Source organism: Heteronotia binoei, chromosome 12 (assembly GCF_032191835.1).
Source record: "Heteronotia binoei isolate CCM8104 ecotype False Entrance Well chromosome 12, APGP_CSIRO_Hbin_v1, whole genome shotgun sequence".
In the NCBI taxonomy this organism is placed as follows: domain Eukaryota; kingdom Metazoa; phylum Chordata; class Lepidosauria; order Squamata; family Gekkonidae; genus Heteronotia; species Heteronotia binoei.
Window position 1 is genome coordinate 71,269,689 of NC_083234.1, and position 23,839 is coordinate 71,293,527.

The 23,839-nt window shown below is 43.9% G+C and overlaps 1 protein-coding gene across 2 annotated transcripts in view; it reads right to left on the minus strand.

The window, feature by feature from the left end:
* Positions 1-23,839, minus strand: part of MED27 (mediator complex subunit 27) — a 254,777-nt gene that overhangs the window by 61,159 nt on the left and 169,779 nt on the right. For both annotated transcript variants that reach the window (XM_060250725.1, XM_060250726.1), the window contains exon 4: positions 17,614-17,707. In XM_060250725.1, the coding sequence (XP_060106708.1) occupies positions 17,614-17,707 (94 nt within the window). The remainder of the gene's footprint in view (positions 1-17,613; positions 17,708-23,839) is intronic.

Here is a 23,839-nt window from a genome sequence, read left to right on the forward strand (position 1 = left end):
TTAGCCTTTATTGGCATAAAATATATAGATGTATATATCAGAGCAAATTGGTTTAAAAAAAAAAGATAAAATAGAATGATTGCATACAAATACATCAGGAAAAGCATAAACATAAACTATTTCTATGAGATCCTCTGGCGTGCCTTTAAAACAGAATAAAGAAACTTAGCCACTTTCTCAGTGACACTAGATGAAGTATCGTTCAAAAGATTATAGACCTTAAGTGCGTCGGAACAATCAACCATGCTAACTAAAAGCGGATGTAAATACTTGTGACGAAGATCTGTATACAAATTACAATAAAGAAGAATATGAATAACTGACTCCACACGTTTTTGCTTACAGAGACAGTATCTGACTGAGTAGGCTTTCTTGCTAAATCTGCCATAAAGAATGGCAGAGGGCATGGCGTTGCATCTGGCAAGGGACAAAGCTCTACGCTGCTGTGGCACCTGCAAGACGGATAGAGATGAGGCCATTTTCCCAGTACTAAGATCTCAAAACTCAGTGGGAAACAAGTTTTCTTAGCCAGACTGTATAGGTCTTGGCGCTCAATATCTAGCAACCTGTTTTAATTTGTTGGACTGCGGTGGTGAAAGACAGCATGGACAATAGTTCTAGGGATAAACCCATTGCTTTTATTTTTCTCTCAATTTGTGCTGACCAATTTGACAAATTAAATTCAGAGAGCGTTTGAGAGATATAGCTCCCCGGTTCAGAGTTGTAGCGCAAGCGTAGCCAGAATTTGAAGGTCATGAGCCATGCACTAGTAACCATTAAAGACATGCCAGTTTCTAAGCAGATAACTGCATATGGGACACATTTTTGGCATGCCCAGAATTTTACGCAAGAATTTGGATTGGACACCTTCGATAGCACCTTCATAAGATCCAATCCAGATTGGGATGCCATACAGAAGTTGTGAAATCTCTTTGGCTTTGAATATTTTTATGGCAGCTGGCACAAATTGGTTTGTTAAGTTGTCTCTGTGTCAGTGGCTTGCCAGGCAATACTGCCTAATCGGCCCTACCATAAGAGAAGGCAAAATCAGTGCCAGCTTTGGGGAGCTGGAAATTCTGGAGCCCTTTAGGGGGAGGATTAGGGTAAGCTGGGCCCTATATGTAAACCCTAGCCTGGTGGCAGCAAGAAGATAAAGTGCCTTGGCAATACGCCTCAGGCTGGTCTCCCTCCAGGGAGTGGGGAGGTGGATCAGGGAACCCCTGGGCACTACACAAGGTTCCACGCTCGAGCGGGCCTTAATCAAAAGATCGTATTTTTTTGCCTGTGGTTTCAAGTAATTGTTTGGGGGCAATGCTCTAGACATAGTTTGCCAGATCAGACATCACAGAAAACTCTAGTTTGGATCCTGCCCCAAAATTCTGCGGACGGAAAAATTTCCATCCGCAGAAGCATGACTTCCTTGTCTCTGCCCATCTTCTACAACATAAGATTGCTCCTAGAGGACAACTCTGATTCCATGATTGTTCAGGCCTGGATGGCCCAAGCTAGCCCAGTCTTGCCAGACTGCAGAAGCTAAGCAGGGTTGGCCCTGGTTAGCACTTGGATGGGAGACCACCAAGGCAGTCAAGGATTGCTACATGGAGGCAGGCAATGGCAAGCCACCGCTGCTCCTCCCTTGCCTGAAAATCCTACAGCAGCTACTCAATGACAAAATAAAAAGCAAAAAAACTATGATTGTGGGGGCCGGGGTGTGTGTGTGTGTGACAGAAAGTGAGAGAAGGACTTAACTGTGAGGAGAGGATCTGAGCTGTGGTGGGCTCTGAGACCCTCATGAGAGGATTTGTACAGATTTTAAGAGTGAGCCACTACACATAGACTACGGTTTTGGAAATAAAGGGGTATTTGTTCCTATTGTTGGAACTCTCTGTCTGGGGCAGTGAAGCTCTGTATTCTTGGTGGTTGGGGGGCACAGTGGGGGGGGGGGGCGGTTTCTAGCCCCACTGGTGGACCTCCTGATGGCACTTGGGTTTTTTTGGCCACCATGTGACAAAGAGTGTTGGACTGGATGGGCCATTGGCCTGATCCAACATGGCTTCTCTTATGTCCTTATGTGTACTCCTTCCCCACCTCTCCACAATGATTTTAGCCCAAAATTAAGTTGCTACAGTTAATAAAAAAATGAGATTCTGATTCTAAATCTGATCAGGAATTAAAAGGTCAGAGAAGAAGAATACTAGGGGCTACAATCAAATTAAAAGCGATGACATTCTTAACTAAATGACTGGATCTACAATATATTTAATACTCTGAATAAAACTGAGCCAACAGCGTTATTACCATAGACGTCTACTTTTTCCTGCAGTTTGCATGCAGCCCCATTTCAGTACTGACAGACTGCTTAGAATAGCTGGAACAAGATTTAGAAAGTTAAAATGCAACGAATCTATTTTTACTGAGATGGAATGTATGCTACCAGGAGGGGAAAAAATGGCTTATTTTAGAGTGGAAGAAGGGAAAAAATTAGGTAAAGAATCCTAGAGGTATAAAATATACACAATTAATATATTACGAAAAAGATTTCCCTTAAAAAAGCAGCATGCAAATGACAGTCCTCAAAATAAGCTATTTTCCAGAGTGGAATATATTTTCCAAAATTATACAAATTATTTTAAGGCTCTGCTTGAAACGACGACTCGCCGAGTTCCTTTGTTCGCCCAATTCTTCGCTATTTTTAGAAGTAAAGTGCCTGTCATAACCTTTTTGAACGCTACCCAAAATTAACACTGGCCTCTACCCCAGCCTCAAATTTCTGGCAAGAACGACATAATGACTGCAATTTACCAATTTATAATGTTTGCACACCATTTTGCCAACCAGTGCTGTTCAATTAGAAAAACTGTTTTCAACTCCTGCCAGTTAAGAGTTGCATTACCCAAACGATTACACAAACACATCAAAGCAAAGCTGCACCTTCTGTATGGGTGCATGACCACTTGACCTCAAAGGGGAGGGAACCCTACAATTCAGGGGCCTGCTAATCAACCTAATGTTGACTCTGAGAGCTGAATTTACCTCTGCTGGGCTCCTGAACGAGAGCTACTGATGTCTGTGAACACAATGCAGCAGCAGGCGATTTGAGGACGACTGCCATGGATTCTGATGAGTGGAAATAGTGGCTCCATACGTGTGTGGTTTTGCCAAGTAACACTCAGATAGACTTTGACTATGAAAACATAGGAAAGCTTTATTGACATGTTACAGGCGCAGGGCTTTTTCTGAGCAGGAATGCAGTTCTGGCTGGCTTAGTGTCAGGGGATGTGGCCTAATATGCCAATGAGTTCCTGCTGGGCCTTTTCTACAAAAAAAATCCTATGTGAAACAACGGTGATGTCATGGGGTGTGGCCTAATATGCCAATGAGTTTCCGCTTGGCCTTTTCTATAACATACACCCTACATTAAACAATGGTGACCCCCCCAGGGGGTGTGGCCTAATATGCCAATGAGTTCCCGCGGGGCTTTTTCTACAAAAAAGCCCCTACGTGAAACAACAGTGATGTCAGGGGGTGTGGCCTAATATACAAATGCATTCCTGCTGGACTTTTTCTACAAAACGCTCTGTTCAGGTGCATATTTCTCCTTAGACTTTGCCTGAAGTGAGGACCATAGGTACAGGTAGTGTTACGCAAATCCAAAAAGCAAGGATTTCTTCCCCGCCCTGCCCCCCCCCCGCCGGACCTTTAAAGGCCTAACTATTTATAACACAGGCCACAGAGATCTCAGCCTGAGAAATGAAATTCATTCTCTGCCAGATGGTCCCAGGAAGGCCCCTGCATTCTCAGGCATTCAGTAACGTCTCCACAGGCAAGCCTAGGAGCGGGGAGGCTTAGTAACCTTTGCCAGACCTGCATACAGGCATAACAGTCAGCATAGCAAGATAATGGCACAAAGCAAAAAGCACAAAGCAAAAAAAGACAGCAGACAATCCTGACTATATGCCAGCGGCCTCTAAAACCAGAGTTTCAGCCTTAAAAAGATAAAGGTGACTACCCTGTGCAAGCCCCAGTCATTTCTGACTCTGGGGTGACATCACATCATGACGTTTTCATGGCAGACTTTTTACGGGGTGGTTTGCCATTGCTTTCCCCAGTCATTACACTTTCCCCCCAGCAAACTGGGTACTCTTTTTATCGACCTCGGAAGGCTGGAAAAGTCTTAGATTAATGCTATTTAGTACAATTTTATCTTGCCCTTTTCCTAAGGGATTGTGGTGGGCAACTACCGTTTATAAGAAAACAAGAAACACACAATGATTTAGGAATACCAAATTAATGCAAAGCCATGTGCTTCGTTGTGGCCATTTGATATGAAGAGAAACGCTTTACAGCCCTTTCAGGAAGCACACAGGCTCCCCACTCTAATGGTCTTTGTTGGTCTTAAAGGTGCTACTGGACTCCAACTTTGCTCTATGGCTTCAGACCAACACGGCTGCCCGCCTGAACATAAGAACATAAGAGAAGCCATGTTGGATCAGGCCAACGGCCCATCCAGTCCAACACTCGGTGTCACAGTGGCCAAAATACACACACACACTGCGGCTAATAGCCACTGATGGACCTCTGCTCCATATTTTTATCTAACCCCCTCTTGAAGCTGTCTATGCTTGTAGCCGCCGCCACCTCCTGTGGCAGTGAATTCCACATGTTAATCACCCGTTGGGTGAAGAAGTACTTCCTTTTATACATTTTAACCTGACTGCTCAGCAATTTCATCAAATGCCCACGAGTTCTTGTATTGTGAGAAAGGGAGAAAAGTACTTCTTTCTCTACTTTCTCCATCCCATGCAATCCCAGGGCTTGCAAAACCACCCTCTGTCAACTCGCATTTAAGATGGCACCCAGAGATGACACCTAGCCATCCTGTACACATTCTGAACCGTGGCACTTTAATTTATACTTGATAAAAATTTTAATTGTTATTTAACTTAATCTGAATTGTATTTAACTATTTTAATTGTTTTTTAATGTATTGATGGATTTTAGTGTAATCATGGTGTAAACCATGTCATGTGAGCCGCCCTGAGCGCGCTTCGGCGGGGGAGGGCGGGATATAAGAATAAATTTATTATTATTATTTTGTATACCTCTATCATGTCACCCCACAGTCGACGTTTCTCCAAGCTAAAGAGCCCCAAGCGTTTCAACCTTTCTTCATAGGGAAAGTGTTCCAACCCTTTAATCATTCTAGTTGCCCTTTTCTGCACTTTCTCCAATGCTATAATATCCTTTTTGAGGTGCGGTGACCAGAATTGCACACAGTATTCCAAATGAGACCGCACCATTGATTTATACAGGGGCATTATGATACTGGCTGATTTGTTTTCAATTTCCTTCTTAATAATTCCCAGCATGGTGTTGGCCTTTTTTATTGCAATCGCACACTGTCTTGACATTTTCAGTGAGTTATCTACCACGACCCCAAGATCTCTCTCTTGGTCAGTCTCTGCCAGTTCAAATCCCATCAACTTGTATTTGTAGCTGGGATTCTTGGCCCCAATGTGCATTACTTTGCACTTGGCCACACTGAACCTCATCTGCCACGCTGATGCCCACTCGCCCAGCCTCAACAGATCCCTTTGGAGTGCCTCACAATCCTCTCTGGTTCTCACCACCCTGAACAATTTAGTGTCATCTGCAAACTTGGCCACTTCACTGCTTACTCCCAACTCCAAATCATTTATGAACAAGTTAAAGAGCATGGGACCCAGTAATGAGCCCTGCAACACCCCACTGCTTACCGTCCTCACTGCGAAGACTGCCCATTTATACTCACTCTCTGCTTCCTATTAATTAGCCAGTTTTTGATCCACAAGAGGACCTGTCCTTTTACTCCATGACTCTCAAGCTTTCTAAGGAGCCTTTGATGAGGAACTTTATCAAAAGCTTTCTGGAAGTCAAGGTAAACAACATCTATCGGGTCTCCTTTGTCCACATGTTTGTTCACCCCCTCAAACAAATGCAACAGGTTAGTGAGGGAAGACTTTCCCTTACAGAACCCATGCTGAGTCTTCCTCAATAACCCGTGTTCATCAATGTGCCTACTCATTCTGTCCTTGTTAATGGTTTCTACCAACTTTCCCGGTATTGAAATCAGACTGACTGGCCTGTAATTTCCCGGATCTCCTCTGGAACCCTTTTTAAAGACGGGGGTGACATTTGCTACCTTCCAGTCCTCAGGAACGGAGGCAGATTTCAATGAAAGATTACAGATTTTTATCAGAAGATCCACAAGTTCAACTTGGAGTTCTTTCAGAACTCTTGGATGTATGCCATCCGGACCTGGTGACTTATTAGTTTTTAATTTGCCAATCAGTAGTAGGACCTTCTCTCTTGTCACCTCAATCTGACTCAGGTCTTTCAACACCCCTTCCAAAAATAGTGGTTCTAGAGCGGGCAAACACTTCTCGTCTTCCAGTGAAGACGGAGGCAAAAAATGCATTCAGCTTCTCAGCCATTTCCCTATCCTCCTTCAGTAATCCTTTTACCCCTTGGTCATCCAAGGGCCCCACTGCATCCCTGGCTGGTTTCTTGCTTCTAATATATATGAAGAAATTTTTATTGTTGGTCTTTATGTTTTTTGCAGTATGCTCCTCATAGTCCCTTTTAGCCTGCCTGATCACAGTCTTGCATTTGATTTGCCACAGCCTGTGTTCCCTTTTATTAATCTCACTTGGACTAGCTTTCCAACTCTTAAAGGAGTCCTTCTTACCTTTTACCGCTTCCATTACTTTGTTTGTTAACCATGCAGGCCTTTTCTTATACCTGTTTATGCCTTTCCTAACTTGTGAGCTAGTAGGATTGTAGTTTTAAATAGCCTCCAAGCTTCCCCGAGGGTTTTGACTGTATTTACCTTTTCTTTCAGTTTCCTCTTTATATGCCTCCTCATCTCAGAGAATTTACCCCTTTTAAAGTTAAACGTGGTTGTGCCGGTCTTTTGGGGCAACTCTCTATTTATACAAATGGTGAAATCAATAACGTTATGGTCACTGCTCCCAAGCGGTGTGATCACTTTTACATCTCTCACCAAGTCTTGGGCATTACTTAGGACCAAATCCAGGATCGCCCCACCCCTGGTAGGTTCTGAGACCATCTGCTCCATAGCACAGTCATTGAGAGCATCAAGAAACTCAATCTCTTTCTCTCGACCTGAACACATATTGACCCAATCAATCTGCGGGCAGTTAAAATCACCTATTACGACACAGTTTTTACATTTAGCCGCTATCTTTAACCCTTCCATCATATTATAATCGTCCTCTATTTTTTGATTTGGTGGATAACAAACTCCCATAGTTACATTTCCTTTTGGGCCATCTATTTCGACCCAAAGCATTTCTAGAAGGGAATCTAATTCTCTGACCTCAGTCTTACTGGACCGTATACCCTCTCTGACATACAGAGCCACCCCACCTCCAACCCTTCCCTCCCTATCCTTCCGATATAACTTATATATCCAGGAATCACCATGTCCCACTGATTCTCCTCATTCCACCAAGTTTCTGAAATTCCTACAATGTCTATGTTTTCTCCCAACACTAAACATTCCAACTCACCAATTTTACTTCGAACACTTCTAGCATTTGCATATAAACATCTATAATTTCCCAGGCAAGTTAGGCTCGCAACCTTCCTCCTGCCGCCTCGAGACTTTGGCAGACAGTCCATACCGTTTGTCACCATCTCAGTGGACAACTCTGATCCATTACCCGGTAGAAAAGTAACAGCTAACCCTTCATCTCTTTGAGATGAGTCCTCCCGAACCAGAGACATTTCATCTCCTGTCGGCTTTCCCCCAAGGTTTAGTTTAAAAACTGCTCTGCCACCTTTTTGATTTTAAGCCTGGATCTATCTGATGGCCTGATAGAAGAAGAGGATTCCCTAACAGTGGAACAGCTACTGAGAAACGCTCTACATACATTCCTCTGCTGCGCAAATTCAGCACTGATTAGGGTTGGGCATTTGATGAATAGAAAAGGATTTTGTCAACTGACAATATTTGGCCAGGCAAGCAATCATCACGCCAACCCCCACATGGACAATACAGTGACGGCTGCAGTCTCAGTAGGTTTAAATGGCCATGCCAATACAACGGAAAGAGGCGTTAGGTATTATTATACTCAGAACAGCAGAGGCTTGAATGGCATGCATCAGGTCAAGGAATATGGGGCAAAACTCTCAGGCACCACTACCTGAACGACATATTCCGCACACCAAGAACGGAGGTGATATAGGGGCAAACATCAGCTAAATCCTTATTGTGTGCAAGCACCTTTGTAAAGAGCTGTCCAAGACACTGATTTATTTACGGTATAATTCATCATCTCTTTAACCTCACGGTACCCAAAACTGCCTCCTGTACTATTCAGCCCGCCAGCTCAAATGATCCACGCGTCTTGTACTCTGTGCCCCAATTTGCAGAGGTAAGTGGGGGGAGGAGGAGGAGCAACTGGAGGGATTTTTTTTAGCAGCAGCACCTCACCTGTGGAATGCCTCTCCCCCTTAAGGCTCACCTGGCACCTTCCCTTTTCTAGGCACCAGGCCAAGCCATTTCTTTTTACATAGGCTTTGAACAGAGGGCTGATATGCTTGTTTTCACAACTTGCTTATAGGCCTTATAAGCCTAAGGACTGTTAGAAGGAATATTTCGGTTGCCAAACATTTTACGTTCTGGGCTTTCACAGGCTGGTTTTTAATGGTCATTAATTTTCAATATTTTATGCTTTATGGATTTTATGTTTTAAGTTGCAAGCCGCCTTATACAGGATTCTAAAGAGTTGGTATATATATCTTTTTAATACATAAACCTATTTTCTGCATCAGGCTCACTCTGCAAATGTAAATATGACACGGCTGATTCTTACGGTTCAAATAACAACAACATGGATTCCAACCAGGGCTTTTTTTGTAGCAGGAACTCCTTTGCATATTAGGCTACACCCCCCTGATGTAGCCAATCCTGCTGGAGCTTACAGCAGCCCCTGTACTAAGAGCCCTGTAAACTCTTGATGGATTGGCTACATCAGGGGTATGTGGCTTAATATGCAAAGGAGCTCCTGCTACAAAAAAGCCCTAATTCCAACAGAATTATCACATGATTTTTTTATCATCGTGGATACTCATTATATATACTAAGGGAACTCTGAGATACATACATGGTGGTTTTCAGACTAACTCTTGAGCTCCACAACTGCCCCACACTTACACATAAATCATTCTATGAAATTAGTTGGAGAAGGGAGTAAAGCGGTGAAATATTTCAGCCAAAGTACTAATTTTATCACAGGGCTGAACAAACACAGCCTAAAATTAATTGAACCGTTGATTAAGTCAGAGCAGAACAACAGAAGGGACTTACAAACCCTGAAGGATTCCAGTTGCAATCAACCGGAAGACCTATCATCTTTTACAGCAATGATAAATAAGACTGGGCCAATTCTGACCTGCCCGGTGATTAAGTGTAGCAATAAAACTCTCTTGTCAAACTATCATTTTTGAACTTAATGTATTTTTATGGACAGCTGTTTTTTGTTTTTGGCCATCAAGTCACAGCTGACTTGGCAACCCTATAGGGTTTTCCAAGCAAAAGACGTTCAGAGGTGGTATGGCATTGCCTACCTCGCATCACACAACCCTGGTGTTCTTTGGAGATTTCCCATCCAAATACTAGCCAGGGGCTGACTCTGCTTAGTTTTGATGTTCCCTCTAAGCTGCAGTCTTGTGAGCAAAAATTCTACTTTGTGAGCTACTGGCATTAAAGTTGTGAGCTCCTGCATAAATTATTGTGCTCTGGGGTCAATTTTCCTGAGCTAAGACAAAAATGTGTGAGATGGAGGCTAAAAAGCTGTGAGCTAGCTCACACTAACTCAGCTTAGAGGGAACTTTGTTTCTCAGATCTGATGAGATTGGGCTAGCCTGGGCTGCCCAGGTCAGGATGCACAGGTGTAAGTGACCAATAATAATAAGACTGCAGATTTATAACCCGCCCTTCTGGAGAGCCAGTTTGGTGTAGTGGTTAAGTGTGCGGACTCTGATCTGGGAGAACTGGGTTTGATTCTCCACTCCTCCATTTGCAGCTGCTGGAATGGCCTTGGGTTAGCCATAACTCTGGCAGAGGTTGTCCTTGAAAGGGCAGCCGCTGTGAAAGCCCTCTCAGCCCCACCCACCACACAGGGTGTCTGTTATGGGGGGAGAAGATATAGAAGATTGTAAGCTGCTCTGAGTCTCTGATTGAGAGAGAAGGGCAGGGTATAAATCTGCAGTCGTCATCTTCTTCTCTCTGAATCAGAGACTCAGAACGGTTTACAATCTCCTATATCTTCCCCCGCCACAACAGACATTCTGTGAGGCGGCTGCGCTTTCAAAGACAACCTCTGCCAAAGCTTTGGCTGACCCAAGGTCACTCCAGCAGGTGCAAGAGGAGGTGTGGGGAATCAAACCCGGTCCCCCCAGATAAGTGTCCACACACTTAACCACTATATCAAACTGGCTCCAGAGTCACATGCAGGATCTAAAAGTGGCTGTGTAGATTTTGAGGTGGATTGCAGCACAGGCTGGCAAGCTGACATTAGTGCCTGTGCTGGTTTTTCTGTTTTGTTTGTTTATGAAGTTTAATGGCTTTGTGAAAAAGAAGTTTTTACAGAGGTGGAGGAGAGAAAATAGAGAGGATATCCCACCGAACAAGGAATCCCCTCTGGGAAAAAAACCCCATTCTTATACTGAATGCACAGAGTAATTTCCACTCCCTCTCAGACAGTGAGGAGGAAGAACAGAGTTCATGCTGTCTGTTAACTGCCACTTCTGGGGTGGGGGTGGGGACTTTTCTTCCTGTTAGCACCCTTCTTCAAAAAGGGAATGCGGAAGGCAAAAAGGTTTCAACGGGCGTCCAGCTTTGGCTCCCCATTAGTCTGCGGAGCTTTTCATCCAGATCAGGGGTGGCCAAAGTTGCTCAGTGTAAGAGCCACATAGAATAAATGCCAGATGCTTGAGAGCCACAAGACAGGGAGGGAGAAGTGGAAAGAAATCAACTTTAACTTTAAATGCATTCTCCAAGCTGCTGGCTAGCTTGGCTTGGAGAAGTGACTGAAAGGGAGAAATGCCTTCTCCAAGATGGCCGATGGGGTGGTGGAGGCTTCGAGAGCCTGTACAGTATGTGTGAAAGAGCCACATGTGGCTTCTGAGCCACAGTTTGGCCACCCCTGATCCAGATGAACATCCAAGAGTAAGGATGCTCTCCAAGGTCTGTCCCCAAACCTCATGCAGCTGTGTGTGAACACCAGACTACCTAGCATCCAAGTCCCTCCACCCCCCTTGCTTTTACCTGATGCCAGAAGAAGACAAGGCCAGCTGCAGGTGCAAAGAAGAAGAAGACTGCAGATTTATACCCTGCCTTTCTCTCTGAATCAGAGACTCAGAGCAGTTTACAATCTCCCATATCTTCCTCCCCCCACAACAGACATCCTGTGAGGTGGCTGGGGCTGAGAGAGCTCTCATAGAAGCTGCCCTTTCAAAGGCAGCTCTGCCAGAGCTATGGCTGACCCAAGGCCATTCCAGCAAGTGCAAGTGGAGGAGGGGAGAATCAAACCCGGTTCTCCCAGATAAGAGTCCGTACACTTAACCACTACACCAAACTGGCTCTCAATTATTTGGTGGAAAGGAAGGGTTAGAGTTGGACCTTGCTGGACTTCATTGTTCTCAAATGAGATAACTCTCTACTGCTTGCTGCTTCTTCCCAGAATGCAAGTGCTCAAATCAAACACCTGCAGCCATCAAACAGTGAGCTTGCCAGTATCTAAAAATGAAGGCTGACAAGACAGGGTCTTAAGATCTTGACCTGGGAAATCTGCTTTTCCCCTTCATTCCTTATTTATTTTTTTTGTATTTTAGGTGTGTGTGTCTGCACCTGGAAGTAATGTTGACCTCTGGTGATTGACCCCTACTGGAGGCCTGGAGGATATTCAGAGAGGCGGCTGAATAAAGCCTGCCCCTGTCCTCCCGACTGGGTATTACGAGGAAGTCTTCCATCCAAGTACTAACCACAGCTGACCCTGCACAGTTTCCAAGATCTAAGATCACGCTTGCCTAGGCTATTGAGGTAGGGCCATTCTTCAAATTTTTGTAACACCTAACCTCTCAAAGAGTTCTAATGAATTTGAAAACCTATATGATGTTTTGCGTCATTCTGGTACTACATGGATTTTGTTCCTGTTCTGGATTGTGCCTGGGCCAATAAGGCTCTTTCTCTGTTAAGAGTGGCGTGTATAAGACGCTAGGATCAATCCTTGGGTCTTCCTAGAGCAAGGAAAACTGCCTGAAAAGGGGCTTTGCGATGAATTCTGCTTTGGCATGCCAAAATTGATTAAACGGAAGCTGAGTGAAAGTATACAAAGAACAAAAGTATCACACACACTTTGGAGGAGAAAATACGTTATAAGAAGTTAGATAAATTTTTGAACAAAGGGGGGGGGGGATGAGTTATCGAACAAGTTCGGAAGGCCAGCGTGGCAGTGCATGGATCAGACATTTGTGTTTAATGTCTCTTGCTCCCTACCAGAAAATTACTGACATCGTTTACATAAAAGACACATAAAATTCAATGGGGTTTTTTAAATCACAGTTAATATCTCAAAAGGATCTCCCCATTTATTATGTCAATTCTAGAGCTGGGAACAATGGAAAAGAGATTAAGGAAAAGCAACATGAACACAAAGAGAGAAATTTTAGAGCAGCTCCTTAATTAAGGCAAATATATCTGAATGCTTGCCATCTTTCATACATAGATGCAATTAAAAGATTAACTGACAGATCAGTGGGGTACACCGGAATTGAACTGCTATCCAAAACTAACACAATAAGCTGCTTTGAAAGTCAGCTGAGAGCTCCACACTGCTCTGGAAAAGGGGTTTCAATTATTTATATGCTTGGACCATGTGCCTCTAATGAGGCACAATTGCTCCGTGTAAGTCAGAAATACAGAAAGAGTGGATTGTCCAGAGGAAACCCGACCACACAGGACGCCATCTTTGCAGCTGCTCAGAGCCCATGTGGAGGCTCTCAGGAATTACCTTGTTTTCCCTGTTTTCCACCTACAGCTTGTACTCCGTCCAAGGGACACCCCCTGGTAGTCAACGGTTTATAACAAACACTGCTTGAAGTTGAAAGGAGAAATTTTTTAAGCCAACACATTTCACGATCAGTCAATGAAAACTTGGCGTTTCAACAGTTTATAATACAGCCCATCTTCTCTTCTACAGATCTAGTGCGATATAGTAGTTGGAGCACTGAACTAGGGCTGGGAAGGCCATATCCAAACCCCTTTAATGTTTCAAAATCCCCAGTTGCTGGGGGTCCTTGGGTCAGATACCTTCTCTCAGCCTGCCTTACAGGGTTGCTAAGAAGAAAAAACGATGAATAGAAGAATGCTGCTCCCTCAGAGGAAGAGCTGAATAAAACACTCAGCGGATAGACAAATCTACCTGTAAAACCCTAACGCACACCCAGCTATCTCCTACCTCTCAATTGCTAAATACCCATGTTGGAAGTTAACAAACTGCAGGCATTGTTTATCACTGTGCCCTCTGCCAGAAAAAAATTCTCTTTGGGGGAAGTCTTCTGCCCAGAGACTTCAGCATAAACCAAAAGGTCACATTTACAACCATGCTAAGTTCCAACAAAGATATTATTTCACTTCCTTTAATAGTTAAGTTCAACTTTATGTTAATAGTTGAACTTTGTGTTAAAACCTTGCCTTTCTTTCTAGAGCCAGTTTGGTGCAGTGGTTGTGTGTGGACTCTTATCTGGGAGAACTGGGTTTGATTTCCTGCTCCTCCACTTGCAACTGCTGGAATGGCCTTGGGTCAGCCATAGCTCTCACAGAGTTGTCCTTGAAAAGGCAGCTGCTGTAAGAGCTCTCTCAGTTCCACCTACCTCACAGGGTGTTTGTTGTTGGTGGGGGGGAGGCAAGGGAGATTGTGACCACTCTGAGACTTTGAGATTCAGAGTGAAGGACAGGATATAAATGCAATATCTATCTATCTATCTATCTATCTATCTATCTATCTATCTATCTATCTATCTATCTATCTATCTATCTATCTATCTATCTATCCGTCCATCTCTTTCTCTCTCTTTCGTTTCTTCTCTCTCTCTCTTTCTCTCTTCCTTCCTTCCTTCCTTCCTTCCTTCTCTCCAATATAAACCTGCGTTGCAGGTAACAGTATAACAGGGAAGCAGAGCTGTCTTTGCCTGAAGAATACACATATTGTTTTGTGAGTCTAGCAGAGGACTTAATGACAAACCGCAGCTTTGTACCAGGCAGAGATAACAGCCGAGACCAAAGCAGCAGGCGGAGGAATCACAAGCTGCCTGTCCATTCTTCTTTAGCTGTGACAAGAAGCCACCATTTTACAAGAAGAGAGGTTCTGCTAATGAGCCTGCCATGCATGCTACAAAAGAATATCAGAGCGAGCTGGAGAAAGCCTCTGTGTCAACCTGGATGCCATCCCTAACTAAGGCAGAAGGACCCTGGAAATACCTTCAGAGCTCATTTGTGCTGCAGTCCTCCTGTATGTTATATTATTTATTAAATTAACTATTAATTATTCACTATATAAGTATTAGTACTGAAAACAAGACATGAGGCCCTGCAAATGCTGTGCTATTGACTCCTGCCGAAGTGCTCAGCGCCAGGCAGAATTTGGCTCTGCAATTAAATAAAGATGATTTCAAATTTGGGCTCAGCCTGAAAGCGGTGTGAGTATCGCAGCAGACCTACGAGCAATTAGAGGAATAGAATGGCAGCTAAAAATGAATGGGTTCGTAAGAGACCATTGAAGGAGCAATTTATTATGTCTAATATATTGTTCCGCTAGGTGAATTGTGAAATTACAAATTAATACAGATGACAGTGAAAACAAGATTATTATTTTTTTTAAAAAAATGATCTGATTCAGTTAATCCTTGAACAATGTTTTGTCTGTTCAAAGAAAATTAAAAGCAGGCTAATTAGGCAGTTGACTAGCCAAAACCAAATACAACCACGAGCTTTATTATGGGTAATGGAGCTTGCGAGAATTGTACTGGGAATCTGTTCATATCAATAATTCCAAAGCCACAGCTGGAGCTGCTTGGAGCCTGAACAGCAGGGAAGCTAATAATACAATAAAATGTGTTACAATACTTCATTTATAGCACAATTTGACATAAAAATAAGTCCTTTCTTCCTCCTATTTAATCAAGGACAAGGCCACCAATGCTCAAAGCTTTGCATTTGGTTCATCAGTGGCTGTCCCCTCTATGATGAGATTTTTTTTTTAGAAAAACCAACAAGTGTGAGGTATGCTGATGCCTCAGTTGGTCCATGACTGGCAGTGAGCCACTGTTTCGCAAGACATGCCACAGTACAGGGAAAGGCAATGCCCTACATATTTGTATGCCTTCTTAAAAGGCATCTTTTAAAATAAAACACCACTCTGCCACCATATAAGGGCACAAAGCATTAAAAACCAATCCCTTACTACAAATGGAAAGAATGAATTAAAAGACAGTAAACCTCACGCTGTTTTCTCTTCTAATCATACTTAAGTTCTTAACAATTTGTTTGTTTTTTGTTATTTACACTCTGCCTTTCTCTCCGGTAGGGGCCCAAAGCGTCTTACGTCATTCTCCTCCATTTTATCCTCACAACGAACCTGTGAAGTAGGTTAGACTGAGTGGATGTGACTGGCAATGTTCCCTCTAAGCTGCAGAGTCTTGTGAGCAAAAATTCTACTTTATGAGCTACTAGCATTAAAGTTGTGAGCTACCACATGAATTAGAAGACGACTGCAGATTTATACCCTGCCCTTCTTTCTGAATCAGTCTTAGAGCGGCTTACAATCGCCATTATCTTCTTCCCCCACAACAGACACCCTGGGAGGTGGATGGGACTGAGAGAGCTCTTACAGCAGCTGCCCTTTCAAGGACAACTCTTACGAGAGCTATGGCTGACCCAAGGCCATTCCAACAGCTCCAAGTGGAGGAGTGGGGAATCAAACCTGGTTCTCCCAGATAAGAGTACATACACTAAACTGGCTCTCTATTAGCTTGCTCTTGGGCCATTTTTCCTGAGCTAAGACAAAAATGTGTGAGCTGGAGGCTAAAAAACTGAGCTAGTTCACACTAACTCAGCTTAGAGGAAACACTGGTGACTGGTCCAATGAGGTTCCATGGCAAGTTCCAGATTTGAATTCAGGTGTTCTAAATCCTAGCCCAACACCGCTAGAGTGAAATGCTGTTGATTGCACTGGTCAAGATTCAGAGAACCATGAAACTAGATCAATGAGTTTAAACAGGCTCTAGATTAGTTTAAAAGCTATGCCGCCCCTGCCCTGTGGATGGCAAACTGCTTTTGAAATGGAAGGCAGAAATGCAGAACTGGTAGCAGTTCATACTACTGCACAGTAGTCAGCTCATAAAAGGGTGGGGGGGAGATGTCCTTGGGTTCCTGCTGTAAATCTTGTATAAACCTAAGCAGCTGTGGACCTATTGGCATCCTCGGCTTTTGCCACCTTCCTCTGACTTGCATCAGAAAAAGCTCTTTGTTGTAAAGGCTTTTTAAAAGAAGATGATGATATTGGATCTATATCCCACCCTATACTCTGAATCTCGGAGTCTCACAGCGGTCACGATCTCCTTTACCTTCCCCCCCTCCCACAACAGACACCCTGTGAGGTAGGTGGGGGTGAGAGAGCTCTTACAGCAGCTGCCCTTTCAAGGACGACTCCTACCCAAGGCCATTCCAGCAGGTGCAAGTGGAGGAGTGGGGAATCAAACCCAGTTCTTACAGATAAGAGTCCACACACACACTTAACCAATAAATAAATAAGCATATTTTCCTCACCTCCCAATCAAGTACTAGTAAGAAGATGCATTTCTGTACTCTACATATGGCTGCCTACATTCAACTAGTTCAGAGTGTGAAGACTACTAGTGTATGTGGGCGTGTGTGGAAACGCCACTGGCTACTGGTTGGCCTTCATGCACAATACAAAGTGTGATTATCACCTAAAACGATGTACACACTTTTAGAGGTTACATGGGTAAACACCAGAGGCAGGGTTTTCTCAACAGTGGCACCTGGACAGTGGAACTCCTTCCCCCCACAAACTGGCCTTGTGCTGGATTTACAATCCTTTAGGTGTCGGGCAAAGACATTTTAATTTCTGTAAGCTTTTTAGTCCTTCCTTTCCTCACAGAGTTTTATTAGCAGCCCTCCTAGTTTAAGGCAGCCCACTCTTGGCTTTTACATTGCCTTTAAAGAAAATATTCTCATTTTAAAATCTAATGCTGCTTGAAACTTCTTTAAATCTTGTTTTTCCTGCTGCTCTTACTTTACGCCGAGGTTTCACTGTTTTATGGATTTTATTGTAAGCTGCTTTGTAGATATTTAAACAGCCAGGTGGTATAGAAATATATGTCTCTGTGTGTATAACAACTAATACATTTTTTGTTTTTACATATCTAATCTCCCTTGGCAGAAGGAAGAACTATACTTTTGCTGCAAAAAGAAAAGCTTTTGAAACGCTGCCCAAAACATAGATCACACAAACCTTAACCTACCATCAGCATTGCAGATGTCCCATTTGGCCTGGATAAGTGAATGGACATTTCAGGGAACATTCTATCAATACGGTTGATCACGTCATCAACATACCTGCAAAACAGACAAAAGAACTGGAATCAATTGAGAGAGAGAGAGAGAGATGCCCCAGGTAAGCACAGAAGTAGACTCCCTCTAGTCTATCACCAAATCAAAGAATCTATTGCTAGAAAACACTTGGGAGAAGACTGTTCTAAAGTACCTGGACTAGAGAACAGAAAAGCAAAGGGTGCTTGTGGCAACCATAGAGGTATCAGCTCACTCCAGTGCAAGGTCAAAACACACTTAAGAACATAAGAAGAGCCCTGTGGATCAGTCCAGCATCCTGCTTTACAAAGCGGCCAACCAGTTCCTCCATTAATGGGGCACAGAGGCCAATCCCCTGAAGTTGCCTCCTGGCCAAGTCCGGTCAACTGATGTCCTAAGCGCAGCCCAACAATGGTGCTTCTTGGCACTAAAACTCACCTCGTTTATGAGGAAAATCAGTAAAATAAATAATAAAACAAGGAGCTTAACGGGTCCATTACACAATCAGCTGATGAGTTAAATACTAGCCAGACCCAGTCAGTTGTGTTTATTACTCAACAGAAGCAAAACTCTCACACCATGAGATGGAAACAAATCTGAAGATACCTTCAAACCAGACTTTAAACTGTAGTCACTCACTTTGTCAAGAAAATGTTTTAACTGTGCAGATTAAAAGTTGAACATGGCAGATACAGACAATTGCCAAAAGATTTGGCTAAAGTCAAGTGTGGTAGTGGAAGAGTTAAGGGCATAATAGCTGCGGGGGGGGGGGAGCTCTGTGGTGCCCCCCTTCCCTTGATGCCCTAAGCTTGTGCTTATTTGGCTTCGTGGTTAATCCAGGGCTGCTCCTGGCACTGGGATTTGGAGACCAATTGCCTCAGAAGGTCACCTTTGGTCACTATGGCTAGTAGCCACCAGTGTTCCCTCTAAGCTGAGTTAGCGTGAGCTAGCTCACAGATTTTTAGCCTCCAGCTCATACATTTTTGTCTTAGCTCAGTAAAAATGGCCCCAGAGCACAATAATTTATGCAGTAGCTCACAACTTCAATGCCAGTAGCTCACAAAGTAGAGTTTTTGCTCACAAGACTCTGTAGCTTAGAGGAAACACTGGTAGCCACTGATAGATCTAACCCCCTTTTGCACAGATTCATGGAGGATAGGTCTGTCAGTGGCTACCAGCCATGGTGACCTTTCTTGGTTTCACACATTCCCGACTTCTTCCTTCAAGTTCACTCGATAGCTTTTCAACCATACTTCTTTACAACTTAGAGAAACCATAAGTGGGTTCTTTGTCATTCCTTCCTCTTCTCTCTGTTACTCCATTGTGTACTACAACCTGCCTGGACCCTCTCAATGTGTGTCCCACTTAGGTTGCCTCGTGTGTTCTGGTTCTCACAAAGAGACGGTCAAAAGTCACAGCAACACTCCATAGGGACCTCTCTGAAAGTGACAACCACGCAGACTGCAGTTAGACCAAACTACTTCCAGCCATGACTGTGTGGCACTGTACAAATTTCTCTGGTCAGCTTGTATGGAAAACACCTTTCAAGCATTACAACCAGCATTCCAAGAATCAACTCTTCACAGAACGAATTTTTGTTGGCCAGTGCAAAAGGACCATAACAGCTCTCTCAGCCCCACCTACCTCACAGGGTGTCTTGTTGTAGAGGAGGAAGGTAAAAGGAGATTGTGACCGCTCTGAGACTCTGAGATTCAGAGTATAGGGCGGGCTATAAATCCAATATCACCATTTGACTTGAACCTCAGACCAACCTTTTAAAAAGGAATTGATCTCTGTGATGGGGTGGCAACAGCCGTAGAGGATGAATGCCGCAAGCCAGAAGCCATGGATTTATAAAATACACATCACCAAATACCTCAGCTGCAAGAAATTTTTGGCATCTGCCTGATTGTCAAATGCCTACCTCCTAGAAGTAGACGCAGAACGGACGAAGCTTGAGGGTATGTTTTGCCTGGAGTGTAATCCTCAGGAATGCTGCGCCAGGGGAAAAAAAAAACTCACTTGCTGATCGTAATTTTAGTGTTCATTTTAAGGGCTGAGGAGTTTATCCTGCTATCATAACACTATTAATCATAAATTCACGAGAAGGCAGGCAAGCAGCCAGATACCTCCTCTGGAAACCTAAAGGATCTCAAGATTAGTTCTTAGTGTTACAAGCAGCGCTTGGGTTTTTTAATCTTATTAAAAATAAAAAAATATATATAAAAACAGTCAGAGCAGGGTGAAGAAAGGTTTCGCTACAACTACCCACAGAGTTGCAAAAAGCCTATAAAAACCCCTCAGTTTTTATGAGAAAAACAATGCCCAGAAAAGGAGGAGAGACAGAAAACGCTTCTGAATATATACTTCATTTCGCAGAAGGCTTGGATCTGAGTTTTGCACAAAAGGATCAAATTAGAAAGCAGAAGTAGTTTCAGAAGTCATCGTTGTAGGGACAGCCCTGATTGAGACACTGTGACGGAAAGCAAAGGGTTAAGAATAAACTGAAGGCGCACAGGGCTGCGTCAGGTGACCTGAGGGTGGGGGCAGAGTGCTCACAGCTCTCAGGGAGGGAAAAAGTTAGTTTATGACAAGAGACTGCTGAGGCAGGAGCTCAGTCAGGAGTCTGTCAGAGTTGGAGCCTGACAGAAAGACTGAGAGGGTCAGTTGGGGCCTGAGAAGGGCTGAAAAGATAGCTGATCCTGAGTGGAAGCTGGAGACGGAGACGGGGAAGTCTTCCAGAGACTGCCAGCTTGACCTAACCAGCCGAGAGGGCTGTGTGTGTGTGTGTGAGTCAGTTAAAGACCTGAACGGTCGCAGACACCAGGAAACTACGCTAAAGACCTAGTGAGGAGGTTGAGGGAGTAGATGTGGGTCAGAGACACCAAGAAGGGCTGAGAGAAGAGTCTTCAGTCGAGGGGTGTGACTAGACACATCTATCCCAAGAGGCCAGACCTCGACAAAAGGTGGAGAGGGAGTTGAAGGTGAACTGTGTAACGGTGAAAGACTCAAAACAAAAGAAAAAGTAATCGTGAAGCCTGAAACAAAATAGTAACCTGTGTAAATATCTCCCATATCCCCAGTTTAAGACTGTTTGTAACAATAAATCTGTGGTTTTAAGTTCAAGTTCTCGTGAGCCTATATTGTGTGAGAAAAACTACAAAGCTGCTGTGGTCCCATCCATCTAAACAAGTAAAATACCCCGAAGAGACTGAAATTTAGAGATCCAGTAAGGCCGTGAGCCTGGTGCTGCTATAATTGGTTGCCAGCGTCGGGATTTCGAAGGAAAACTCCAAAATAAGTGTCACTAAGACACACAGAAAGTAGAGGGACACTGCAGTAAAGGAATTAAGACAGTTTTGTGAAAAATTCCTGTCAGAAATGGCTCCTCCTAAGAGAACTACCACAGCCACGGGGGATGGGCAGACACAAGAGGAGATTCCTGAGGAGAATCCTACTCATAGCATAGAGGCTATGAAAATACAGTTGGAATTGGCCAGAATAGAGGCAGAAAAAGAGATTCAGATGGCCAAGATTCAAGCAGAAAAAGGAATGGAAATGGCTAGGCTGGAATCAGAAAGAGAGGAGAGAGAACGCAGAGAAAGGGAAGCAGAGAGAGAACAAAGAGAGAGGGAAGCGGAAAGAGAGAGAGAACATGAGGAAAAAATGTACAGTTTGAAACTCCAGGAGATTCAGGGAAGGCCTGAGTTTCAACGTGATACTAGAAATGAGAGGCGCCTCACAGTAGAACAAAAGAAATTCCCCAAGTATCAAAAAGGGGATGATGTAGAAGCTTTTTTGTTTAATTTTGAAAGAACATGTAAAGATTTAAGAGTTGCTGATGAGGACAGAATGATTTATTTGAGACCTCAGATCTGTGGAGAGTTGAGTGAAATCTACTCTGAACTGAGGGATGAGGAGACTTCTGATTATCAATTGTACAAGGAAAGGGTCAGAGTCCGCTTTGGCTTAACAGCAGAGCAAAGCAGGAAAAAATTTAGAGAAATCAGAAGGAAGCCTGGAGAAACATACTCTCAACTAGGTTGTCGGTTAGACAGAGCCCTGAACAGATGGGTTGAAGGGAGTAAAGTTTCCACTTTAGAAGACCTGAAAAACTTAGTGGGCTTGGAACAGTTTTATAACCAAGTCCCCTCTCAGTATAGGTGGGTTCTGAGAGACAAGAAATTAAAGACAGTAGAAGAAGCAGCTATGATTCTAGATGAGATTGAATCAGATCTAGGGAGTTCAATGTGGACTGCTCCAACTAAAAAACCCCGAGTCTGGAACTCTCCAGAGAAGTCTGGGGCGGGTAACAACAACCCTGCAAAGCGGTACAGTCCACCTCCATACAGGAAGACTCAGGTTGCTTGTTTTCAATGTGGGGCAATAGGGCACTATGCCAGATTTTGCCCAGAAAAAGGAAAAAAGACCCCACCAGCTAAGACAGTTAAAATGGTGCAGAGTCAACAGAAAGAAGTAGAAACAAACCCCTCACTTCCAGAGAACACACCACCAGAAAGACCCAATAGTGTTCTGAAGGTGTGGAAAGTGCAGGAAAGCTTGAGTGAGGAATATACTGAGACTGTGACAGTAAATGACGAGGAAGTCAAGGCGTATAGGGACACAGGGGCTCAGGTTTCCCTAGTACAGCCAGAATTAGTAAAAAGTCATCAGTATTTGCCTGGGAAATCTTACACCATAAAAGGCATTAAAGGACCTACATTTGAAGTGGCCCTGGCAGAAGTTCCTATCAAGTATAGAGAGTTCCAAGGTGATTGGATTGTGGGAGTCCTGAGTGACATAGGAACATCGCTTTTATTGGGCAATGATTTGGCTTCTGAGTTAAAGAGACAGCAAGCTAATCCTGTCAACATTGTTACCAGAAGCAGGCCAGAAGCAGCTCCTGAGGTGTGTGTACAGCAACCAGCAGAAGAAGAGGAAACAATGTTGCAGACCATCCCTGCTGCAGAATTCCTCAGAGAGCAGCAACAAGATGACAGCCTGAAGGAACTATGGCAGAGAACTGGGGAGATGACAGAAGAAGAGTGGGAGAGCATGTTTGGCTCTTTGGAACCCTCTGAGGTGGCCCAACCAGTGAGCAGAGGACACAGCCAAGCAACAGAGCAAGAAATCGTCCAGTCCAGCAAGCCTCTTCGATCAGAGTCGTCAGTTGGTATGTGTGCACCTTTGTCATCCTCTCCCAAGACAACTAATGGAACTGTTGTCCAAGCTAGGAAACCAACCGTGCAAGTTTTGAGCAGTATAGCTTCCCCATCTACATACCAGCTATGCATCACCACTTGTGAAACAGAACTGCAGCGGCTCATTCAGCAGAAGCAAGAACAATGCACCGCCGGAAGAATTGCCAAGCAGATGATGGAGACTGCAGACAACATGAGAAGATCGCAACGACGGCAGAAGCAGTGGTACGACTCCAAGTCCAGAGACAGAGAGTTCAAGCCAGGAGATAGAGTACTGGTTTTAAAGCCCAGGAAGAAGAACAAGTTAGATGTGGCCTGGGAGGGACCTTATACCATCGCCCATAAGGTCTCCAACGTGAACTATGTAGTGAATTTAAGTGAAGATGGTGAACAATGTAAAGTGTTCCATGTAAATATGTTAAAACCTTATTTTGACAGGGGTAATTTGGTTTTAATTGCAAAGAAGGGAGAGTGTGAGGGAACTGAATTGTTGGGTTGGGGGAAAATATCCCAGGAAGAGACCCTTAAGGAGGTTCAGTTCGCCCCTTCTCTTAATGGAGAACAAAGAGGCCAATTACAAACGATAGTGGGAAGGTACAAAACAATTTTTTCAGATGTACCAGGTAAGACGAACTTAGCGTGTCATAAGATTGACACAGGGGATTCGAGGCCTGTAGCACTCCAACCATACAGAGTGACTGGCCCGAATGCCAAGTATGTACAGCAGGAGGTAGAAGAGATGTTACAACTGGGTTTAATTGTACCATCAGAAAGTCCGTGGGCCTCACCTGTAGTCCTAGTCCCCAAACCAGACAAAACTATGAGGTTTTGTGTAGACTACAGGAGATTGAATAAAATAACAGTACCGGATGTGTATCCAATGCCTCGCATAGACGAGTTAGTCGAGACAATTGGAGCTGCCAATTTTACTACCACCTTAGATTTGACAAAAGGTTAT